The sequence below is a fragment of the Platalea leucorodia genome (assembly GCF_965183815.1).
Source record: "Platalea leucorodia genome assembly, chromosome: 2".
In the NCBI taxonomy this organism is placed as follows: domain Eukaryota; kingdom Metazoa; phylum Chordata; class Aves; order Pelecaniformes; family Threskiornithidae; genus Platalea; species Platalea leucorodia.
Window position 1 is genome coordinate 90,394,853 of NC_138824.1, and position 25,047 is coordinate 90,419,899.

Sequence of the window (25,047 nt, forward strand, 5' to 3'; positions counted from 1 at the left end):
ATCTATTAGATCCTGCTTGGGCTCCTGTCGTTTCCTTCATACTATCACATTCTGCCTGTTTTAAGTTATTCTTCAGAGTTTAAGAAGTGTTCTATTTTTTTCTTGTCCTGCCTTCTGTGTTTTCTTTCTTTCTTCCCTAGCAGTCATCCCTGTAACCTCCAGATTTCAAAAATGCACTGCCTGCACTGCCTCACAGCAAGCCAGCTTCTCCCCTATGGTCTTCAAAGTGTGGCCAAAAGTAGAGCTGAAAAAAATTACTAGAATCCCTGTTACGACAGGAACTTACAGGTTAGGCTTCTTAAAGAATTTACTTTTCTGCCCACTCCAGTTCACTTTTTTTTGGATAATAGGATGCTTAATTTCTGACCAGTGCAAATATGAGAACTCCAATTGTGGCTCAACAACAAGGACATCTTGTGTTTCTGTTTCATGAAGCCCACATCATTCAATATTGTGACTGCAGTACCTACCAACAAAACTTATACTGCAGATCAATTGGCTTGGTTTCTGTGCTGCTTAGAAATAAAAATCATGGCAACTTGTGATTTTTTTTTTTTTTTGTAGCAATCTGAAATACTTTCCACTGAAACTGGTAAAACCTTTAAAGTCCATACAGAGGCACTTGTTGGATTTAAAAATAATTTGACATTTTTTTCCCAGCCATCCATCTGTGTGTCTGTTGTGATAGTCTAGTGCTACAAGAATAAATTATATACCTGCTTGTCAGCTCTCAAACATATTTTTGTTTCCCATGTTGTCAGAATATCTGTTTTGATATGTCTGTGTAAACATATGCGTAGGAGTATATGTGTACAACACTTCCTTCCTTCCAACATCATTCCAGAACTTAAATTATTCTGACTATGGTTAGAAAACTTTGTAAAAAATATGGTCTGCTTAAGTAGAGAATAATATCTAAAAAGTACAGAACATTGGTGAGCAAGAGAAAAATCAAATTTTAGCTGTGTTTGCTTCAATAAGACTACCAGAAACTCCAAATCATTCTTGTGAAGCCATTTTCTAACTAGCAAAAATCTGAACTGCCTGAAGACCTCTGAAGGCCTTGTGGAAAATAACGGATGAAACATCACATTTTTAAAACAGTGAGTGGTTTTTTTTGTGTTTGTTTTTCTCATCCAGCTGTACAAGGCTTAATATACCGAGTTAAGGAGGCACAAGCAATTCACTTCCAGAGAACTGATTCACCCCAGGACCAACATTTTCTCCTGTCTTTGATCCAGTACAGGTTCAGCAGCTTTGACTATGCACTTTTACAGGTAGTCATGACTACATCCTCTAAAGCTACAGAAGTGAGGGATATCCAGAGAGTTATAATCACTCATTTGTGTCTGCATTACAGTTCAAGATAAAAATCAATAACACTGGAAATGTGAGGACTGCCTTCAAAGTTAAATTAGGCTGTCAAAAGATGTAATTTTAATATAGCTCTTTTTTCCCTAGTTTTGAAAGTTTTAAAAAGAAACCTTGGACTTGTTCAAACATTGTTCCCTTGAGAAAATGCATTACTAGTCTCGACTCCTACATCAGCAAAACCATTTTGCCTGCCAGTTTTCTGTTAGCGTTATAAGCGCTTGAAATTGTTTAACAACAGAAGTGGTATTTTCTTATTAATTGGGAAACCATTCACCAACTGCTATACTGGCAGCTAACATTTCTTCCCTAATAGATTCATATTAGCTATAGTATCTACTTAAAATGTTCTGGCCTTAATCTTTAAGAATTCTACTGTTTATATCTATAAATGCAGATAGATTGAATGATTCATTTACAGGTTTCCTTGCGTTACCAGGGTTGATCAACTAGCAAATATTAGGAACAGTGGAAGTCATATTCTAAAAATAGTATTTCATACACTATGAACTTATTCTCAGGATACCAAGACACTTCTCATCATAAGATTTTATTAGGTCTGGCTGTTGGCCAGACTATGGTCTTAGAAGTAAAGAATGAGGGAATAAATATTCAGTTAAATACTTACTATTAAACAGTGACAATTAACAAGACTGAATGGAGTAGCAGTAAGCACAAAGAAAATCTTGATCAGACCACCTTTTGTAAATCAGAATGAGACTGTATAATTTTGTAAACCCAAGGCACATTACTGAGTAATCAGACTTGAATATTATTCATTATTTTAAAGGCAAAGTGAAATACACATCACAATTAATTGTAACTGAGCCCCTGCTTCATCCTTGGTAGAAAGGCAGAGTTCTTTCATTTCAGCAGTGCTTCAAAGGTATAGAATAAGCTGCAGATTTGATGCCTCTTTTGAACCCTGACCTTTCTGAAGTTCAACAATATGTTAACATTGAAGCTTAACAAACGTTCAAGCCTGGGCATCTCCCTTTGTGCTCAAGAACAGGTGGTATGGCTGAAATGTACCTGGACATGGGGGCCATTAAGCAAAACACTTCTAAAAGAGCTGAAAGATGGACTTTATTACTATAATTAGTAATGAGTCACTATGAAATGACTTAGGATAAACAGTCTTGATATGATGGTATAGAAGAAATGTAGTCCCTCGGGATGTTACTGTAGAAGACACTATTATTATTACTACTATGTAGACATGTTCTACACCAATCAGGTAATACAAAATAATTGAATGTGAACTCTTTGTTAGAGCAAACAGCCTTTAAAGTAAGTGCATATTATTTTAAGAAGGAGTACACTCAACATGTTTCTGGATTTGTAATTTTACAGCTCTAACAGTCTGCAGACATTACATCAGCTATCAGAGACACTGAAACTACAGCAACCGTCCTAGCAACAGCATTACCCATCTTATAAGTTGGCCGAGTAGGTTGAGATCATAATGATGTTGTTCATTACTTCAGACTTTCTTTTGAACAAGTTATTTTGGTTCATTTAGAAGCACTTCCTACCATTGAGAAAAATGGCTCATGAGTTCATAAACCTAACGTCCTGCCCAACTTTCTGTTTTACCTATCACACTACACCTTCATGGAAAATGACTCTCTTACTGTTTATTTCACTGAACAATTTAAGAATATAGAGCAATCAAGCTTCACTTCAAACAACCTGCTGTACCACAAATAAAACGTTTCAATGACAGCAAATAAAAAAGTACAGAAAGACTATCCACCTTTTACCCCAAATCCATCATTTAGTCAAGAATTTCCATCAGTTAATTAGGTGAAGGAAATCAAGTAATACTCCCCAAATAACACGTAGATCTGAGAGGTTGAACATCTTAGAAGTAAGTAAGTGTTCTTGTTGAAGTCTGCTAAATCAGTCTTTTGCTGTCTGGAAAAGAAGATATAACTGAAAGTTTGACTAACAGTTAAATTTCACTCCAGCACTTCCAAGAAAGCTCCTTCTTTTTACTCACCTAAGCAGTGAGTACTTTATTTCACATATATTATTTTCTTTGACAATGTCAACTATTTATATTATGCATGTTAAGTACTCACACACCACTTTTGTATCTGTAGTGGCAAAGCTGAGCAGAAAATGTGGTTACATTTCCTGGGTCATAAAATTAAAATATTGAGAAAAAAATGAAACAGAAAGCAACGTTATTTTTAAAAAGCTGTTTATAGTTTCACTTAGATAATTTCAAAAATCTTTACACTTTAAAATTTGTAATAATTAAAAAAAAAATGCTTAGCTGTTCTCTCCCAATAACACTTTCAGTTTTTACAAAGCATTTAATTAAAAAATTCTTGAAAAAGTAGTGTTGGTTGTAATGACAAACTTGCTTTTTCCTAAAACAAAGGAGAGAAGTAAAAGTTCTATATATACATCTAGTTACCCTGATGGAAAGGGTGAAGCTGTGGGACAGAGACCATAATATTCATGTGTGTACTGAAAAGCAAACTTGAGCCTTTCTAAATGCCAGCCTATATTTTTATAAGTATATACTTTAAAGAACATTTGGAAAGGTAGCAGTAATGCAAATCACAAGAAGGAGGATTGGAACAATCAAGTGCAACTTCTCGTAGTTTCTTTGTCAGTATGGAATAAATAAAGATAAATAGGTAGCTCAAGGAAGGCAAGCAAATGGGGTTGCTCTGTCTCAAATTTATAACCTGACAGATACGACACTGGAAGGACTTGAAGTCCTTGTACATTTTGTTCTATTTTGTTGTACAGATCCTAGCATTCTGTAGATAAAGTGCACTGCAGACAAAAAGATGAAGGAACTCTAATGAATGACGCTCAGATGAAAAGAATCAATGAAAAATATCCAGCTGTGCTAAAAAGGCTTCAAATTACCATTTATGCAACTGATGCATGCAATAGGTGTTGGGAAGGAAAAGAAAATTATTATGAACAGGCCCTTTGGCAAAGTATCAATGGAATTCACTTTTCAATCGTAAGGGAAATGTAGGGCAGTGGAAATAATTTCAATTAGAGGAAAGCATATACTACTGGAAATTCTGAGTGCTATCACTGGAAGATTGTGATCATTGGTATAGGTTCAGAAATGGAAGGTAAGTTGGAATGAATTGTACTTTATATATAATGTTTAGTATAACATATATATTATATATTTCTACTTCAGGTAAATGCAGCCTAACTGTGAAAAGAAATTATTAACCTTTTCTCATGTTGTCGGGTCATGAGAGAAGGTGGACACACAGTACAGGGTTTCATTTAAATAGCTGCACACCTTGCTCTAATGAGGCGTAGCGCTCCAGCCTCTCTTTGTCTCTCCACATCTCTCAAAGCAGAATGGGGAACCAGAGAGAAGCTACATGCTGTGCTGGAAATGTGCTGGCTCCTATGAAATACTACAAAAGGATTAAAGTGTCTTGGGCCCCTGCTCTCCTTACCAGACTTGCTCCCCTACTTATACCTCTGACAGCACAGAATCTTGCAGACCCAGCTTTCAAACAGCTTTCCCTGTGCATCACAACTAACCCCAATACACCTGTGCCCTGAAAAGTCTTGTGAGTAGTAGTTTTGTAGTACAAGCCAGTGTCGATATGACATTGAAAAAGGGACAAAAGCTGATGTAGGATAAAAACAAACCAACCCCAGCACATATGAGAAGGCAAAAATACTTCTTCAATCATCATTTATAGGTTGAGTTTTCAGATGTCCAATCCTCTTATAGAATCAATAAACCAGAATAAGTATTTAGGAGAAAAAAACCCTTTCTGCTATTTGAAAAAAGCTGGTACAAATCTAGCAAAAGCTTAAATACTTTTTTTTTTTTTAATTATTATTATGATCTGTTATTTAAGATCCTCAAACAGGAAGAGTTATAAATTGTAAGGAGTATCCCAATAAATTTTCAATTAAATAACTAAATTAATGTAGAGACATTTAATTAAAGTTGTACTCGTTTTTACAAATGCAGTTAATTAAGCTGCTATCTAAAATTAAATCTCACCCAAAACTCTTTTACATTTCTGCAGCTCATCTGATACAGACATAATTAAAATTCTAGAAGTTCACCTATGCATCCAAATATGGGGGGGGGGGGGGGGGGACACACAACACGACAAAACCAAAACCAAATCCAAAACCTGCTGAAGTACTTTGAGAGGCAGCTACTTTAATGGGATTGATACAATCCTTGGAGTGGGAGGACAGCACACACAAAAACCTCAGAAACAAATCTAGGTTTTCAAATCTGCACAGACTTACTCATTTAGTATAACAGGCCAAGAATCTTTGAAGATTTTCCACAAGTGAAGGATGACAGATTGACATGACCAGGAAACAGGGAGATAAATCCTGCTGACTTTATACGTGTCCTCCACTGAAGTAAACAGGACCAGCCTAGGTACGGCACACAGCACTTGCGCTTGCATTCAGGAGCAGATGTGGGCACCCTATCAGAAGGGCAAATTGCTTTTTCATAACTAGAATACCTCTGATCTTCTGGTGGCCTAAATGATCCCTCTTCCTTTCTTGATCTTTTACTGACTGATTTCTTTCTTGGTCAGGCCTAGGCTGGGCTGTTTTAGCCATCAGTTAAATACAGTCCTATTTCCCACAAGTGACTCAAAATCACCACACTTGTTTTACATAACAAGTAAACATTTAACAGACACATTTTAGGTATTGGCTGATCTGGTGAAAGACATGTCCAGATAGCTGGGAGGTCTGTTATTGCATTACTTAGGATCAGAGAGCAGTCTTTGAAAAGTCACTCTTTGTGAGGGGAAAAAAAAAGGGAATATTAACTGAAGTACAGTTCAAGACTAATATTTATTGCAAAAACCTAATTTCTCTATTAAACCAGACATATTCTGTAGTAGAACAAACAATGACTAAACCAATGGGGCATTCAGAACTGAAACTTAAAGCTGGTTGTTTCAACTGCTTACTCTAAGCAGCAGCAACTGTGAGCACAGTAATACTGTACTCATATGCTATCGAGATCAGCAGTACATGGGCATATCTTCTGTTCCAGGTCCCTCAGGAGTTCTGAGAGCATACTAAAAGTAAAATTGTCCTCTGAGGTTAAAGACACAAAACTGAAACACACAAAAATGTACCAGTATTTTCATGACAGTTATTTATTTTCTTCTCTGTCAGTAAAGGTAAGCAGAAAATAAAAATCAACCAAATTTTTCCTAACACTGCATGCAAAAAGTCATCTTCTGGGAAGAACATGGATGGGAGCCCCATGTCTAATGTAATGAAATTGAGGGTTCAGAACTGAAACCTGATGATCTTAATGATCTAAACCCAAAACCTTAACCTGAAAAGCTTAATTTAAACAGGAACGTGATTCAAGATCTGGATATTATATTTATTTCCAACTTGTGGCTCAGGCATCTCTCTAGATAACTAAGCAAATCATGTGCAATTCTCTTTAAAATACAAATTCACGTAGGTTTACATGAATATAGGCTTCCATAGGGTTTAAACCTACCATCTGAAGTACAAGATACAATTGCCCTATCATTTTATATAGAGTAAGAAAAGGGAAAAGAAAAAACAAACCTCCAGAGTATGATAATATTATGATACTTTAAAGGCCTAAGTGCTCCCTTTTGAAGACCCATCTCTCTTTGGAGGGAGAAAATTCTTAACTTTTTTTTTTTTGTGTACGGAAAATTAATGCATTTCCCTTCTTGCATAGTAAAATCTGGAGAATGTACGCAAATAACAAATGTAGTAAAAATCCACAGAAGCTTGAAGATTGATCAGCCTGTGATAATCTATCTTTCTGCAGGCACTTGAATCACCCTTTCTTACCTTGAGCTTGCAGTGAAACAGGACCCTGGCAAATTGCTATAATCTCCTTTAACCCTAATCACCATTTTAATCAAAAAAGGTGGGGCAGCCTGGAATTCGTACAGGAAGGTTAGCACTGCAACTGTCATTCTATTTGCTAAATACATAGAGTATGCAGCTAAGAGGTTGAAATGGTTCAAACTTTTATTATCTTCACAAGATTACATTCCGGCATTAATATTTGACAAGTAAAAGAAAAGAAAATTATGAGACTGTCTGCTTTGAAGAGCATTAGAAGTCTGCTTAAAGCATGGCTGTATCTTTCACTAACTCTGATCTTCAGTGATTCCTTGGGAAAAGAAAAGGTTGTGACTCGTAACACTGCCATGACTAAAAGCCTACCTCACCTGCACCTTATATTCCGCTTTTCCTCTCTCCATCACTTTCTTTCCTTCTTATATTAAATATATATATAAATTATATATAAATTCTCTGGTTGTGTTCTCTATTTGTTTCTGTAATGATTTTCTTCCTAGCTTTTTTTTTAAAGAGTAGTGGTATGATTGTAGATGTATGACAGACAAGGAGAAACTTATATGAAGAGGAAGAAAGGAAGCTTCAAGGAGAAAAAGAGCAATGAGAGAAACTAAAAAGAGCATCAAGGAGATTGGAGGAAGGAGAAGATTAAAGGAAAAAGGAGCAGACAACTGTGATTTTCAGCTAGAAGGGATTCAGCAGCTGTCATTAAAAACCTGCATCTCTGCTTGAGAGATATTGATCAGACTATTTCAATGTTTTCCGTACAGCTTACAGATCCCTATGTTTACTTCAAATTATAGCAATGTGATAGTCTACTCAGGAAACAATATTTATCTCAAACTACTAACAAATATTTTTGTTTTTAAAGAGGGAAGACTGCTCTGTATTTCTTCCTCTTTTCTTTTTCAGAAAGGGATGCTGAACTTTCAATGTTCTGCTCACCTGCTGACTGATAACATTCAAGGATCAAAATACTTGTCATGCTAAAGGGAGTCAGAAAAAGATGGGTTTTTTTGAAAAAAAATAAAAAGAAAGAAAAAAGAAAACAGGACCATTTATACATACAACTCGTTAATACTGCAGACATCTCCTAGAATTAATGTCCCAGCAGGGTTTGTAAAGACAATGGAGAAGACAGTATCTGTGTATTTATGAAGTACTGGACATTTGTAACCAGTCCTGCTAAATGGTAGGTGAAGAACATCATTAGATTGTGGACAGCTGCAAGAAGGTTTGTTTCTATGATTTCTAAACCATTTTGCACACAATGTTCTTTTACTGATATACAAAAGATTTTCTGAAAAGCAAACAGTTCTTTTGATAAATAATATTACTCAGACAGTCCTTATCTTCCACCCGGGTGCATCTCAGGCTTAATTTTTAAGTTATCTCACAGTTCCTAATTACACAGGTCCTTTTAAATACATGGTACTCTAAAATATAAATGTTAGTGGACAAAAATGCATGAGACAGGATGATTTGTGTCTCCTACGTGCCTCTGTTCTTGTAACACCCCTTTTAGTGTTATTTCTTCTTACATATTAAAACCTGTTGTATCAGTCTAAACTATAGAATTACATTAGATTTTGGGCAAAAGGGAGAAGGGCAAAAATGAGGAGAAAAGAGCACATTCATATTCTCATTTGCTTTCAAACACAAAGCAAAACCCTTCCAAAGGTTTCTCAGTCCACAGTGAGAAAAGAAAAAATATCCCTTATATCTTGTCTTCCTCTCTAGGTGCATGAATGACATTTTTGTTCTGATGTGACTGTTGTAAGAATCAAAATCCCTCAGCCTTATTTTTTTTATTTTTTAGAGTGTACTAAGCTCAACAAACCTTCGTAGAAAATAGAATACTCTTAATTATGAATAAATTAACTAAATTAGTAACATAAGATGGATATGCAATTAAGGGACTGTTAATTGAAACTGGAAACACAGCTGTATACAGCTTAGAGATGAATCACACCAGTAATGACGCAGATGTTTATAAAATGTGATTATGTTTAGCAGGAGCATACTATTGAAACTCCCCAGCCTATTCTTATATTGTGTCACTGAAATGGTTTTTAAACCCATGAACACCAGGAATCAGGATCTCGGGGATGGCAAATTAGGCTCCCTGGATATGTGAATTAGTGTTGTCTGAATGTCAGCAATTTAATTCTCCAGCTTTCAAAGAATGTAGACATAGAGCCAAAAACAAACATCTGTTACATGCTCATTCAGAAAAAAAAAAAAAAAAAAAAAAAATTCTGGCAAGCTAGAGCCTGTCTGAATATGAGAAAGACAGTGAAATACAGTATGTCTAAGCAGTAACGCTGCTGTGTGAATATACTGATCATGTAAATAATATAACCCAGGAGCTCATGAAATCTACTTTGTGTACAACTGTGAATAGGTCTTTTCTGGACTACTCATCCAAGGAGCTAGAAGGATCAGGAACAAATGATATTTCCTATCTAAAAGTTTAAGAATTGATTAGCTTTCTAAAAACAGCAAATCAGGCTTTTTATTCTTTCAGCTTTTACATCTTTCCTAGGATGTTATTTGATAAACCGTACAATAAAGGGCTTTTCTTCTGGCACAAAAAGGCACAAGTGTTGCTCTTGGGTCATACAAGGATATCTGAGCTATGCAAGATCAACAGGGATAACAGTACAGTTGTGAGGGATGGCAGAGCAGACAAAGCCAATGGCCCATGATGGCTTAAGTTCTAACATACCAGTCTAAAGTCTGCCTTGTACCTCTTATTTCCAGAGCAGTGTTACCACTGAATACTAGAATGCTATATAAGAGCATGCAAGTGTTATGTTAAAGAGTCCCGGATTTGTTTTCTGGAATAGGTTTACAGACTAACAGAAGCAGCTTTTACAACATCCATGTTTTCCTTAAATATAACCATGCTTTTGATAAACATGCTGAATAATATAAGACTGCAGTTTGTGTCCAAAGCCCTTTCCACATACTGTAGTGCAGCTGACATCACAAATACACTATCAGCTGTGATTTAGGGGCCTTGGCCTGTATACCAATAAATACTTATAAACACAAATTTACATGAAATAGAGTTTGTTTTTCTGGCCTCCTTGTCTAGGAATAGGACAGACCCTTAAACTATGTAAACCATCAGAACTATAGTAAAATTGAAAGGCTGCTATGATTTACACCAAATTAACACAATTTCATTCTAGTTTATTTAAGTTTCATAACATCTCTTTCTGGTCCATAAATGGATACTTACCTCAAAACATGTAAATTCATGCACAAAGTAGTTAAAATAATTTGAAAAATTATGTAGAGGGTCATTGGCAAAGCTAAAATAATCAGCAGGACCTAGCACTGTTAAACATCACAGGCTTATTCCATCCACTGTGGGAATTACTGAGCACAGTCTAACAATGTGGGGGCCCAGTGTTGAAAGAGAAAAGTGGTGATCACAAAATTGGATTTGTCCCTGTCTTTCAGAAACTTTATTTACTGGGAGCTGACCTATTCACTAGTGAAGAAAATGGATTAGATCTTGACTTTTTAAAAGAGAAAGCCTGCGTGATTTCTGCAACAGACCCTACTGGTCTGACAGTATTTCACATGTCATTCACAGCTGAATAAAGTTACGAAGGCTTTATGAGAAAAATGTAAACTCTTTCTCTTTAAAGGTAAACCTAGCCAGATTCAGGGATATATTGCAGCTAGCTATGACAACTGATGTGCAAACCAAATTCAGTTATCATCTTAGCTCTTTGGCTGGCAAAAGTACAGACAAAGTCAATTCAGGATTTGAAATGTGATGTTTTGAGATAAGGAACTGGAATGCTGGGATATACAAGAACCACAAAGGTATTCAATGGAAGACACATTCTTCTATTTCTTCTGAGTACCCAAAAAATGACTGCACTGCTGAAACAGCACTGTATTATCAGATAGGTGTCAGATAAACAGAACAGAACTCATTGTTTTTACAGGTGAAAGAGAGTCATAAATGAGGGTATTGGGGGAAAAGAACACAAACCACTTGAGATCAATGTAAGAAATCAGAGGGATGAAAGTGAAAACTCTGACATAATGAATATACTATCTACAAATGTAGACTTAGGCTTATTCTTCTAGATTGATTAATGCTAATTAATCATGTCATTAATTTTGTTTTAAAACAAACCGAGCTATGGCAGAGAACCAACTTTGAACACCTGAGAAAATGGAAGAGAAAGACTAATTGAGTCTTCAATCTACACACTTGAGGCTTCCCAAACAAAATGGCATACCCTAAAGAATTCATTTCTATAACATAAGATTTGGATGTTGCTATGATCCTCCAGGTAAAAAAGAAATATTAAATTAATATGAATAAACCCTGAAATTGTAAGCTCTCTATGTCAAGAACCATAATTTATACTACATTTGTTCTGCAACTAAGGGGTGCATTTCTAAAGGTTATTGCAGTATCAGTGTTTTATAAAGTAACAGCAAGCATAAGAATTGAATGGCTTAGATGAGCCACAGGAAGCAATGAGCATCTTGAAATAACTCCTTTTGCCTGTGTTGTGCTGGGCGGATCCAAATTTGGAAGCATTTTATAGAAAACACTTGCACACACAACACATACCAGGAGTTGAGCCATTTTAATTATAAAGTGCCCTCCTCTACAGTTAACATACCATGACATGACTTCCACATTGCCCAGAATTTTCCATATAAGGACACGACATTCATCTTTGCTCAAGGTGTGATGAAAACTACAATGGCAATTTCAGAGAGCACATTGTGAAAATATTCTGAAAATGACACACATAATAATCCACAAAGGCTGGTTTTAAAACTGTGTCACAACTTAGCGCTACTGACATTTTCAGTATTTTAAACACTATTGTTAACAGTACTTTCTAAAATGGCAAAAATATCTTACTTAGCTTAAAGTCTTACTGAAACAAAAAGATTTAGAAAATACAGCACAAAATACTGCCTAGCCTAAAGACGGTAAAAACTCTCTGTAACCTGAAAGTAGACAGCCTGACATAAAAATATCTGCAGTGATATAATACGTAATTGATATGTCAGAAAGACACAAAATGACTCAACAAAGAAAAAAAAAATTGGCTAACATGAACCTTTTGCGCTGGAAATTTGCGTATTATTTCTCTATCTTGGGCTTTTTATCACTTTAAATGAAGTTTCCTCCAAAAAAATTCACAGCATTTCAGAAGAAGAGATTAACAAAAATGGGGAGAAAGAGGAATATTTTTTTGCCAGTTTTACAGTCTCTCCCTCTAAAAATCTGTAACAATACTTTGGCACTGAGACTTGGAATCTAAGAGGTTTTCTACTGCTACCAAGGATATTCATTAAGGTTTCATTGAGTTACAAGCCTCTGAAAATCACATCAGAGAGAGCCTTTACAGGACAGCTCTTAAATTCCGTGAATGCTCTATCTGCGACAAACGTGTTCCGCATTCAGAGCAAACTTTGTACATCTGCTTTAACCTCGCTTCAAACCAAGCAGGCATGAATGGACAGACAATCTGTGTCAGCAGAGTATATCCCCTCCAGGGTATGGAGCAGAACCAGAAATTGCTAAGACTCATCATCCTTCTGGTGTCAGCAGATAGCTGACAATGTATCCCACCCTACCCGACCCTACGCAATCCTGTCCTATTCTACTGCATTTTAAAATCTAACCCACGAATTATGAGCTCTGACAGTTGACAACATTTTGGCAAGGAAAAGGACCTGTGATGTGGAAGCCAGGTTTGGAGAATGACTTATAATTGCAAGGTTCATTTTTGGTTTGCCCTTGTTTGCTTTCACTATTCTGACTGGTGCTATCTTCGTGCACTTCCCAGCTTTTCACCCTCACATGTTCTTACCTCAAAATCCCCCTAATTTTCATAATGAACAGCCTAAACGTAGCTGATTGGAATTAGGTCACACACTTAATAAGGTGCTGAAAAAAATCAGGCCATATTCTCTCCATTTGGACATGAAAAAAAATGAAGCTATCTGTCCAATTTCAGCATCCAAGGTAAAAAACTCCCAACTCCCATAGTCTACACACCTTCGTAGGACTGAAACTCAGAGCTTTAACACTGCAAATGTAGCTTCCACTTTCCTTGTCAAAGGGACTTCTACAGAAATAATTTCAATTAATGTTTTTAAGATGCTCGGGTATTATGGATAATGAACATTAAAGAATATGATTAATTCCATCTTCAGTACAGTTTCAATGGTGGCCAGTGAATAAGTTAAAGAGCTATAAACTGAATGATTTAGGTAAAACTGCTTGACTAAAAAGCAACAGAACTAGTGGATGTTGGTTTCCAGTGAATAAATTTTCAACAGTATCATAACCTCAGTTTTCCCCAGTATCCTAAATATAGTCTGGCGTGACTCATATAGATGTGTGCTGCCAAATGTAATCTATAACTGCTGACAGGTGGAAGCAAATTGCACAAGTCTTATAAGGAAACAAGACTAACATATATCAACTAATATGCCCATTCTCTTCCTATCATTTATCCATCAACCAGATAAATCAGAGATCTTACTGAATATCGTATATTCAAAGATTGTACAAGAGTGCCAAATTCAAGTTGCATATATAACATATTTTCTTGCATTTGATAATTTGTAAGTGCTTTGTATAAACAACATAACTCAGTTTTTTTATAATCCCATATATCCACACACATATATGAGAAACAAAAAAATAAATCAAAAGAAATCTATATATGCATATTGAAATGAGAATATAAAGTAGGTTAAATATCTGTTCTTTTGCATGGGTCTTCAAAACAAATCTTCATAGAGGACAAAATTCCAAAGTAAAGGAAGTCAAAAAAGGATAATAAAACTCTAAAATGAATGTATCTTCTATAAAAAAAGTGACTAAAGCATTTACAGTTTCAACAAACTGAAATTCTAACGCACAGAACATCATAACTTTCACATGGTTTTATCAGTTTTCCTGCTGGCATGGCTGTTGATGATCACCATGCCTGTTTATACTTACATACACACTTTCTTTCACTGACTGCCCTAAACATGCCACAAAGAACAATGAAGATGCCCTCCTAATTTAGGAAGGAATCTTGCCAATTTTTGACACACAGTTCATTAGAAGAATTGAATCCCAATCCAGATAGCTGGCCTTCCTCCACTAGGTTACAGAAATAAATAAATAGGATCTCTAAAGAATGAATGACTGTAAAATGAATCTATATGCATATTTTTGCAGACAAACATTGAGCAAAACTGGGACTCAAGCTAACAGAAATGAAGAAAAATACATGGGTGTATGACTTCTGAAGCCAACTGGCATAGCCAATTAAATAAATAAGAGACCATTAAAGAGCCATGACAACTGTGGTTTTGGCAGAAGTTCCAGTTCTCATGGAATATATAAAACAACATTTTAACTAAAGAGTCTGATGGGAAAATGCAAGTTCCAAAAAGGATCAAAATCTCCCTCTGCTGGGAAGATGAAATCTGCAACTACTAAAATAATTTCAAATGTCAAGGTTGAAAAGAACTATGATTTTAGTAATGCCTTAATCAGCGTAATTATAGGTGAGCTAGAATTTTGGCTCCATGTATTTAGAAAAGTTATCTCCTGTTTTTGTCAGCTACTTACAGATGACATAAGTCAAAATATAGTTTAAAAAAGAGGAAAAGCAAAGAAACAGAAACAAATTAATTATTAAAATTAATGAAATGATGCAATGGAAAGAGAAACTGCTAAGGTAATAGAAAGGTAATAATGCTCAAATATAAAAATTTAACTGCCTTTTATGTGGCATATTCTTATATACATGACATTCTTTGCCTCCTGCAGAGGAAGAAACATCTTTCTCGCTACTGTTGCATCATCTGCCAATCTATCCACTTTTAACATAACCCCAATTTACATTCACTCACTCTTTAATTTGGAATAAATAATTTTTCTTGTAATGTAAGATATACAAAAAGTTAAGGCAGATTTTCTCTTTAATTATACGACTAGAGCTTTCCTGTATGAGATTCCTATGCAGTAACAATTGGACAACTGAACTGTAAAGAACCAGAAGAGGATTTTCTTTTTCTTTAGGAAAAATTATATAATAGAATATCCTTAATCACATTCAAATCTTAATTATGTGGTTTAGACCTAAAGTATACTTCTTGAAGCCATTACCATGCTACGCACATAGAAATAAAAAAATGACCTGAGAATCTGGTAAACTTGTTTCAATTGAACTGTGAGAGACCTGAAAAAACATTTCTTTTACATGTGTATTTTTGTTGTTATTTCGCTTCTTTTCTGAGGATTTTTTTCTTGGAGAAGGCATGGAGGAGAGGAGGTGAAGTAAAATTGAAAAAAACCCCACAAACCTAAAAGCTACTATAATAGGTAAGTGCTGATGTCAACTTACATTTTGAAGCAACTTATTTGCCTTGGTTCCCATCCCCTATCAAAAGCAGGGTGTAAGCTGAGGACTGCTGCCCAGAATGCCCATGACTCAGCTTCTGAGAGATTCACTGGATCTGAGCAAATATTTGAAAACACCTATCATCATTAACATTTGGTGGGATGTTTACATATGGAGGCCAGCAAGACCCTGATGCACAGTCACGATTTCACATCAATTTCAGGAAAGAAGGGATTTCCCTTCTGGTTTTTATATTCTCGATACTAGTTCCTCTGCAAACATAGATGATAAGATTCATTCATATTTCTCACCATGGGTTGAAAGAAACAGCTAATATTTGCGAAGCACCCAGAAGATGCTGTTTTTTGAAATAATTCATTTCAGTGATACTTATTACAATAGTGTGCATTATGCAGCTCAGTAAAGAGTCTGTCCTCAGCAGAATACAAATAAAAGTATGATATAACTTTAGATCACAGAATCATAGAATCATAGAATGCTTTGGGATGGAAGGGACCTTTAAAGGTCATCTAGTCCATCCCCCCTGCAATTGGCAGGGACATCTACAACTAGATCAGGTTGCTTGGAGCCCCATCCAGCCTGGCCTTGAATGTTTCCAGGGATGGGGCATCTACCACCTCTCTGGGCAACCTCTTCCAGTGTTTCACCACCCTCATTGTAAAAAATTTCTTCCTTATATCTAATCTGAATCTACCCTCTTTTAGTTTAAAACCATTACCCCTTGTCCTATCGCTACTGGACCTGCTAAAATAACTGCCTGCAGTGGTATTAAAAGCCTGCTGTTTCTTCAGCAGTTCCTGCAAGCGGAGAGTGCTGTTTGAGGGAACAGAATAATAGTTGTGGCTGGTCCCTTTAGTAATAGGCAGCATACTTTTGCTCCACATCAATCTTCAGATCCCTACATGCTGGAGAATCATTGCTACTGGTGCAAGATGACCTGAGCAGTTAGGAATGATACTGAAATTATGGCTAATGCTCCTTTACAGTCACACTTTATACACAGAAATATATATATGCATACATATATATATGCAAGATATGGCCTGTTTTAGCTCTAGCCATTTTATGTGCTTCCTCTAGCTTGCTTGGTTTTATAAACTAGACAGGCTGGGCCCACTGTTATGGACAGAGACACCCACCCACAAATGACAGCAGTTCATTACAACTTGCTAAACTAAAAGCACTGAAATATAAATACCATGACAAAATCTCTTAAAAGATACATTTTTCAGATGAAAGACAGTTGTTCTTATATTTTTTAGCTTATTAGGGGTACTATTCTAAATAAGAGTAGCTACAATTTGATTTAAACTAAAAAAATCTTTCTTGATAACTGAAGGCTATGTTCCCCATGGGATGCTTGGAAATTCTTTTATATGTCAGAGGCTTTGCCTTTTGACCAGCATTACACCAACTGGATCTCTGACCAAAATGAAGTGGATATAACTCCTGCCAATCTAGTCTCCCTGGCTCCTCGAATGTTGACTGGGAGTAAGCAAGAGTTTGCAAGACAAGTTTTCCCCCAGGATGATCTCATTACACATACTGTTAGAAGCACACAGAATCTGAACATGAGAGCTCCTTGTGAAATTCATAACAAATAGCTCCCTGGAGAGATTTCATCTCCTTTCATGTTTAAGAAAAATGGAAAAATAAACAGCATATTTTCCTCAAAACTACTCTTTTAAAGGCATGAAGCTAATATTATTTTCACATTGCTTAAACTCTACAAACGATGATATAATTTTCAGTGACTGAGCTGAGTGCATTAGCTTTCATTAATGAAGTACACCTTTACACAACACTTCAAACCAGGATTGGTGGAGTCTGTCATTGGTTGAGTCCTTTCCATATATTTTTCTTTCAGTAATACTCCAGTGTATATTGACCAAAACTGAACATAAAAAAAAGTAAATTAATGGCAAACATGCATTATTGAAGTAATATAAATGAAGTTCTGGGAAGATTCTGCAGCAATATTTGCTACTATTCACTAATAGTACTAATCTCACTGTACAACCACTGCAAATGCAATACTGCAAATGACTGAATACGGTCGGCCTTATTCTTATGTTTGTAAAATGAATATAATAATAGATTTCTGTAAGATTTGGCTTTAAATGATACGTTTTCTCTGATCTTATGAAAGTCCTGGTGTTAATAAAGCAACAAACAAGGCATCATTTCATCCTCTACACAATGCTCTGCAACTTTGTCATAGCACTAGAATTCACTACTGTTTTGGATCTGATAAACCTTATGGCCTTATGTACTTTTCCCACACATAACTAAGAATGGGTATACTTCTGGCAAGTGATAGCACAGAAGCCTCTGTTTTATGATTTTCCTGCAGTGATATTTTCTAGGAAATGGCATACATGAGTAAGAAATATTTTCCCCACTAGGAAGTGGGGGGGAGAGAGATCTAACCTTTTGAGGGGGAAAAAAATGACAAGTAAATTAAGAAGCACTATAGCTGGAGGAAAAAAAAAGGGAAGAACAAAAAAAAAAATCATAGAAATAAGGGAAGTAAGATGGGGAAAGGGGTAGGAATACAGAAATAAATACTTTTTGAAAAAAGGAATGAATAGAAGCCAAAGAGAAAATATGGGTAGTATAAAAGAAAGACACATGAAAATACATAGAAGGCTGAAATCAATAGAAAAAATTATGGATGGACTAAAGTATTAAGGAGATATTTTATGTGACATTAATAAAAGAGAGGTAATTAGGCAAAAAAAAAAAAAAAAATAGGAAGAATGAAAAAATATCCCAGCAGTCCAACTGAAAGCTGGACACAAACAATAGGAACGTATATTGGAAGCAGAATGGTTTTGCATGAAACAAAAATTATTTCTATTTTTGCTTTTCCTATTGCGCGGCTAAAATTTCAGTTTTCTATAAATAGTATCATACATAACTGGAGTGCTGGTCATACATAACTAAGTCTAACCCTAACACAGAACAATTCATAATACTCTGACACTCACACCTAAGTATTTTTAATGTCCACCAGGCTTCATATGTAGAACAGTTGGACTAGATGATCGTTGCAGGTCCTTTCCAACTGAACTATTCTATGCTATGCTATGCTATGCTATTCTAACAAAAATGAGCTCTGCCTCTCAATATGTCTCAAACTCTGCTCCCTTTTAAGTAGAAAAATTATATTACAGGAACAGATGTGCTCTTCTTCCCAGGGGTCACATCTTGGCCTTTTGTACATGATAATCCTTCAAAGTTACTTATGTCTTTTCCTCTCAGGATGTGTTTAAAAATCTACTGGAGTGTTTTCACCTTGCTCTCCGTACCTTCCAGATGACATTTAGGTAAATATGAAAAAAGACAGTAAATCATAATATTCCAATTAACTATCTGTTCTATGAGCTCTAACATCCCACTCTGACATACTGTCTCCAAGTATCCATCTTCATAGAAGATGAAACACTTTGTTTTCCAAATACTCAGGATTTGATAAATTGAGACAATAATTTACAATGAAAAGTGAATTGTTCACAACGCTTCCTATACTCTATGGAAAAAGAGAATATTATCTTTGAAATGCGTGTGAACATGTGATTTGCACTATATATTTTTGAATGCCTACAATGTCAAATTGGCCCTTTGTTTATTGCTTTCATGAATGATAAAACCAAAACATTTATCTTGGGCTTTCTCTCAGATTTGTTTGACTTTTTCAGACGATAGACACTTTCACTCTGAAAAATCTTCCTGCTTTCCCTTATTTCTTGCTGAAGTAATCATAGAATCATTTTGGTTGGAAAAGACTCTTCAGATCATCGAGTCCAACTGTTAACCTAGCACTGCCAAGTCCACCACTAAACCGTGTCCCTAAGCACTACATCTATATACATTTTAAATACCTCCAGGGATGGGGACTCAACCACTTCCCTGGGCAGCCTGTTCCAGTGCCTGACTGCCCTTTCAGTGAAGACGTTTTCCCTAATATCCAACCTAAACCTCCCCTGGTGCAACTTAATGCCATTTTCTCTTCTCCTATCACTTGTTACTTCGGAAAATAAACCGACCCCCACCTCACTACAACCTCCTTTCAGGTAGATGTAGAGAGTGATAAGGCCTCCCCTCACTCTCCTTTTCTCCAGGCTAAACAACCCCAGTTCCCTCAGCCATTCCTCATAAGTCTTGTGCTCCAGACCCTTCACCAGTGTTCTTGCCCTTCTTTGGACACTCTCCAGTACCTCAATGTCCTTCTTGTAGTGAGGGGCCCAAAACTGAACACAGTATCCGAGGTGTGGCCTCACCAGTGCCAAGTACAGGGGGGCGATCACTTCCGTAGTCCTGCTGGCCACGCTATTTTGATGCAAGCCAGGATGCCATTGGCCCTCTTGCCCACCTGGGCACACTGCTGGCTCATATTCAGCTGGCTGTCAACCAACACCCCCAGGTCCTTTTCTACCAGTCAGCTCTCCAGCCACTCTTCCCCAAGCCTGTATGTAGTGTTGCATGGGGTTGTTGTGACCTAAGGGCAGGACGCAGCACTTGGACTTGTTGAATCTCACGCTGTTGGCCCCGGCCCAACGATCCAGCCTGTCCAGGTCCCTCTGTAGAGCCTTTCTCCCCTCCAGCAGATCAACACTCCTGCCTAACTTTGTGTCGTCTGCAAACTTACTGAGGGTGCACTCCATCCCCTCGTCCAGATCACTGATAAAGATATTGAACAGGACCAGCCCCAATACGGAGCCCTGGGGAACACCAGTTGTGACTGGCCGCCAGCTGGATTTAACTCCAATCATGACGACTCTTTGGGCCCCACCATCCAGCCAGTTTTTAACCAGCAAAGAGCATGCGTGTTCAAGCCATGAGCAGCCAGTTTCTCCAGGAGAATGCTGTGGGAAACGGTGTCAAAGGCTTTACTAAAGCCCAGGTAAACGACACCCACAGCCTTTCCCTCATCCACTAACCGGGTCACCTTGTCATAGAAGGAGATCAGGTTAGTCAAGCTGAAGTATTTCAGCAAACCACTGGAACTTAGTTAACTATTTTGTTAGTGAAATAAGGTATTTTTCAATGAATCATAGCAAATTTGTTAATTCAATCAGCCTTTGTTTTTAAAAAAATGAAACATGTGATTTCCCTCATATGTGGGATAAACATTTTGGGTATACTCATTTTCTCTTCCAGATTTCTGTTGATCTGTTTTAATAATATTACCTGAACTCTATCCTGAGTGTCTGTGAAAAAGTGGATACTAATGAACAAAGATCTAGGGCTAATGATCTTCTTAAACCAGCACTCACTGCAAACTGCTGATTTAGGAAAAAGAAAAAAAAAAATTCCTGTTAATATTTGCATGAACTGTGATAAACTGGGCATGTCACAGAACTGTGAGATTTCTTTTGGAGAAGCAATAAAGCAGCAGTAAGCTCTTACTAACATTTAGAGTTGATAGCACCGTGGTCTTTTATCTGTATGTAGGACAAGAGGGAATTGGTTCATTTTTGCCCATTGCTAATGTTTGGTTTTTACAATGAAGGCAAAACTCTTTATTAACTTCCATGCTTCTACATTTTTTTCAATATATTAAGGTAAATACAATGACACAATTTCAAAAAGTGAAGCAGTGATGGAGCAAGAAATAAAACAGTGAGTAAAATCCAGCACTTAATGAAGTTAATTTAATTGCATTTACCTTCATTTAATCATAACATTACTTCCCTGCTGTGGGACCTACATCACTATATACCAGTGCATGCATGCTTACATATACTCTCTCATGCACATTGTTCCTAAAAATCTAAGCTAATATACAGTGCATTTTGGAAAAAGTATATCTATTTGAAGCTTTTTCACAAGGTAACACAAAATAATCTAAAATTTAAGTGATATATATGTAAACAAAAAAATCCAAAGAATTTGAAAATTTTTTGTAATATTTATAACTTATAGTTGATGTTCACCTTAATTTCATAATATATCTTAGTATTTTTCCTGCATTAGGCCTCAACTTTTAAAATCCCTTTCTGTCCAGCAGTATCAAATCCTGCTAATTACCTGAATGCATGTAATGCCTTGTAATTTTATAATTGATTCTACAGGTGTGACTTTAAAGGTTCCACTGCACAGAATCATTAATCTGCCTATGAGGAATTTATTTAAAACTGCTGCTCCTGAAAATTACTTAAACAATAGTAAAAGGAATGAAGCAGCAGAAGTAAACTGTCTTATGTGAATCTTCCATATACACTATAAAGATATGTATAAAACATGGATAAACCAGTTAAAAGAAACGATATGTTTGGCAGCAAGAATTGCAAAATATTAATATTAAAAGGTAAATAAACTATTAAGTATGTTAACTGTGTGAGAACTTTAACAGTATGAAAAACTGGGTTACCCGATTTCTACTTGATAAAATATTTGGAAGCATATGAAAATATGTCAGTTTTAACTCCTGTTTTCTCATAGAGGCACCATTACTGAAAGCCTGCTTCCTCTTTCATTCCTTAGTATACCTTTGGTGCTATTCCACAGGGAAAAAACAAGCACACAGAAATAAAAAATATTTACTTAAATGCAGCATAAAGAAAAAAGTCAGAGGAAATGTACCTGTAGCACCTTCCACCTTGTGTTCAGGTCTTCCACACAGCTGAGATTGTACTGGGAGAGTTGAATATCAGAGGGAGTGAACCGGTGAGCAAGATCATTGACTTGATGCACCTTTTCTTTAAGGGGTATAATTTCTGCTCGATAAACCTGTGTGAATTAAATATAAATAAAGATAAGCACTAACTTCAAAAACTATTGGCTCTGCTACCAGCTGATTAGTAATGTAAAGGTATTCCATGTCTAGCTGAAAGGAAGGAGTATACTGGTCATGATACAGTTAACAGTCTTTTTATACAACTTCATATGGACTTCAGGTCTCAAAGGTAAGGTCCACTATTTCAGAAGGTTAAGTTGGAACCTTCATAGCAATTTTTGGCCAGTTAAGCCAAATCTCTAACCAGCACATGCACTGTGATGTGCACTGCAGAGCATGCTTCTGTCCCGCCTCATCCTTTATGCGAGTGTAGCACATGTTCCTCGGGGTGGACGGGAGCAATAAGTGCTGTTAAACACATGAAAACAGAGGAAGACTGCTGTTGCCAAATACAACAAATGAAAAAAGAGAAGCAATGATAAAACTATTACAGACCTCACTAAGGCCATGATCTTACCCTGGGTATCTTGTGTGTTACAAATAAAAGGTTAGTAATGGGAAGTAAAAAAAAAAAAAATCTTTTTGCTATGAATCTCAAACTGGCCTACACGACTCATATTTCAGAAAAAATAAAATAATGTATCTTGTAAGATAACCTTTAAAACTATGCATAAGGGCATTCTAGCTAATAATTTCAGTATTGTATGTGAAAACGAGAAGCTGCTAGTTACAAATTTATTGATTTTAAAAGCAACAACCTGATGATGATGCTTCCATGATGCATCTGAGTAAATTCAGATAAATTCAGGGCACCATGTCTCTATGAAAGAGAGGAATCTCTATGCAGATCTTCTGCTGTTCCATATCTATCTTTTCTAAGGAGACATTTATGCATCTTTAACACGGTAAAATATGTCAAAATGTAACAATGAGCCATTTCTAGGGGACAAATTCTGTCATTTTCAGGAGCACTTTTTATTGCCATATGATGTCTGCACACAAAGGCAGGATAATTTACTTGATATATTCGTCTTGCTTTCTAGCTCCTTTCTCTCAGCATTTTTAATACAGACCACACATGGTCTGCATCTCACTTTAGATCATCAAATAACCTGAAATTATTGCCTAATAATAATTTCATCAACATGTGATGCCAAAAGGGTCACAAAAAGCCCATCCAATATCTCAGTGAACCTTAAGAGTAAATAGTATGAAGAGATTCATAGGCATTAGAATGCCGTGAACTGCACTAAAGGTAAACACCGTTGAAAAATTGTTTCTCAAATGTCTCTCAAAACCAGACGTGACTTCCACTAATTATGTTAAATTACCCTACAACATAGTAGTTAGACTGACTTAAGTGGCACTCAGGTACAGTGAATGACTCTAACAATAAATCTGTAAAATACACAATCAGAAGTGATATGCACTTCATAAAGGAAAGTGCAGAGAACGATGCAAGTGCCACAATGTGAGAGAAGAGGCTTCCATCAAGTTCATGACATAACAGTTGACTTCTCCTTTTCACCAGTTTTATACCACTGGAACACAACTGACATTACTGGAGAGAATATGGATTTACAGTGTAGTGTAGAGCAAGGTCTGCAATACAAAGAAAAGAAAAAGAGCTCATGTGTTTGGGTTTATCCCACAGAGTTATACATGTACTTACCCTGATCATTTTAGTTAGCAATTGAGTTCACACAACAAACAACATGCTATCAAAATAGACATTTGTTCTTGTAAGGTAAAGACCTCAAAGGCTGAAGAGATACATATACCATTGTGTGAACGCTTCACTTTCAAATAGTTATTTTACTGCTTTGTTCTGTGATCTGTTAGTTTCAGTGGCCCAAGGTCCTTGGCCGTGACTCTGTGGCTTATACTTGGGATGGCCAACTCTGTTCCCCCAGTGTTGCTTCATTTCCAAGATGAGAGAACACCATTCAGCTAGTGTTACTTATGCCCACATTGTATATAAATTACAAATATATATATGTGTATATATTGTTATATATATTATAAAAATATATAATAAAAAAATAAAAATTGTATATAATAAATAAATATATCTATTTAAAATAAAAAACACTGATAGAATAAATGCAGATCAATGGATGCAAGGATCAGTTCTTACACTAAAATGTACTTTCATGCAGTTCCTGCATTAAACCAAGTTAATTTTCTATTAATTTGTACAGTAATAGAATCAGGCTTTGATTGAAAACTTCATTGCTTACGCAAAGCACACAGGCCTAAGCTTATAAACTACTTGTTTTTAAACATACACTTAAGTATCTATCTGGCTGATTTCAGACCAATTATTTGCATCTGCAATGTTGACTTGAAAGCACTGGTCTCACCTGAAGATTGGCATAAGTGATTACATAAATCACACAATCATCATACCTAAATTAAGGTGAAATAGAAGATCCTTCATAATTAGTCAACGTGTTTTTTGACTGTAAGTTATTTTGCAGAGTAGAAAGGCTAAGGCACAGAAGCAAGTCACAAGAAAAAGAAATCAAATCATAGAAATACATCTGGAAGTAAAAACAAAAACTTATCTTCTGCACCCGCTTCAACTGATGTCTTTTATTAATTGCTTTTTCTGCTGCAAGGATACTGATTTTTGCAGTCTTACGCTACTTTTCCAACATACAAAATACAACAGCTTTTTCACCATTTTTAAATTTGATATTCTGTATTCTATTATTACTA

At 36.1% G+C, this 25,047-nt stretch overlaps 1 protein-coding gene across 6 annotated transcripts in view; it reads right to left on the reverse strand.

Annotated features, from left to right (window-relative positions):
• Window positions 1-25,047, reverse strand: part of DMD (dystrophin) — a gene marked incomplete at both ends in the record, with an annotated part of 1,307,865 nt that overhangs the window by 147,712 nt on the left and 1,135,106 nt on the right. For all 6 annotated transcript variants that reach the window (XM_082303865.1, XM_082303861.1, XM_082303862.1 and 3 more), the window contains one exon: window positions 22,233-22,379. In XM_082303865.1, the coding sequence (XP_082159991.1) occupies window positions 22,233-22,379 (147 nt within the window). The remainder of the gene's footprint in view (window positions 1-22,232; window positions 22,380-25,047) is intronic.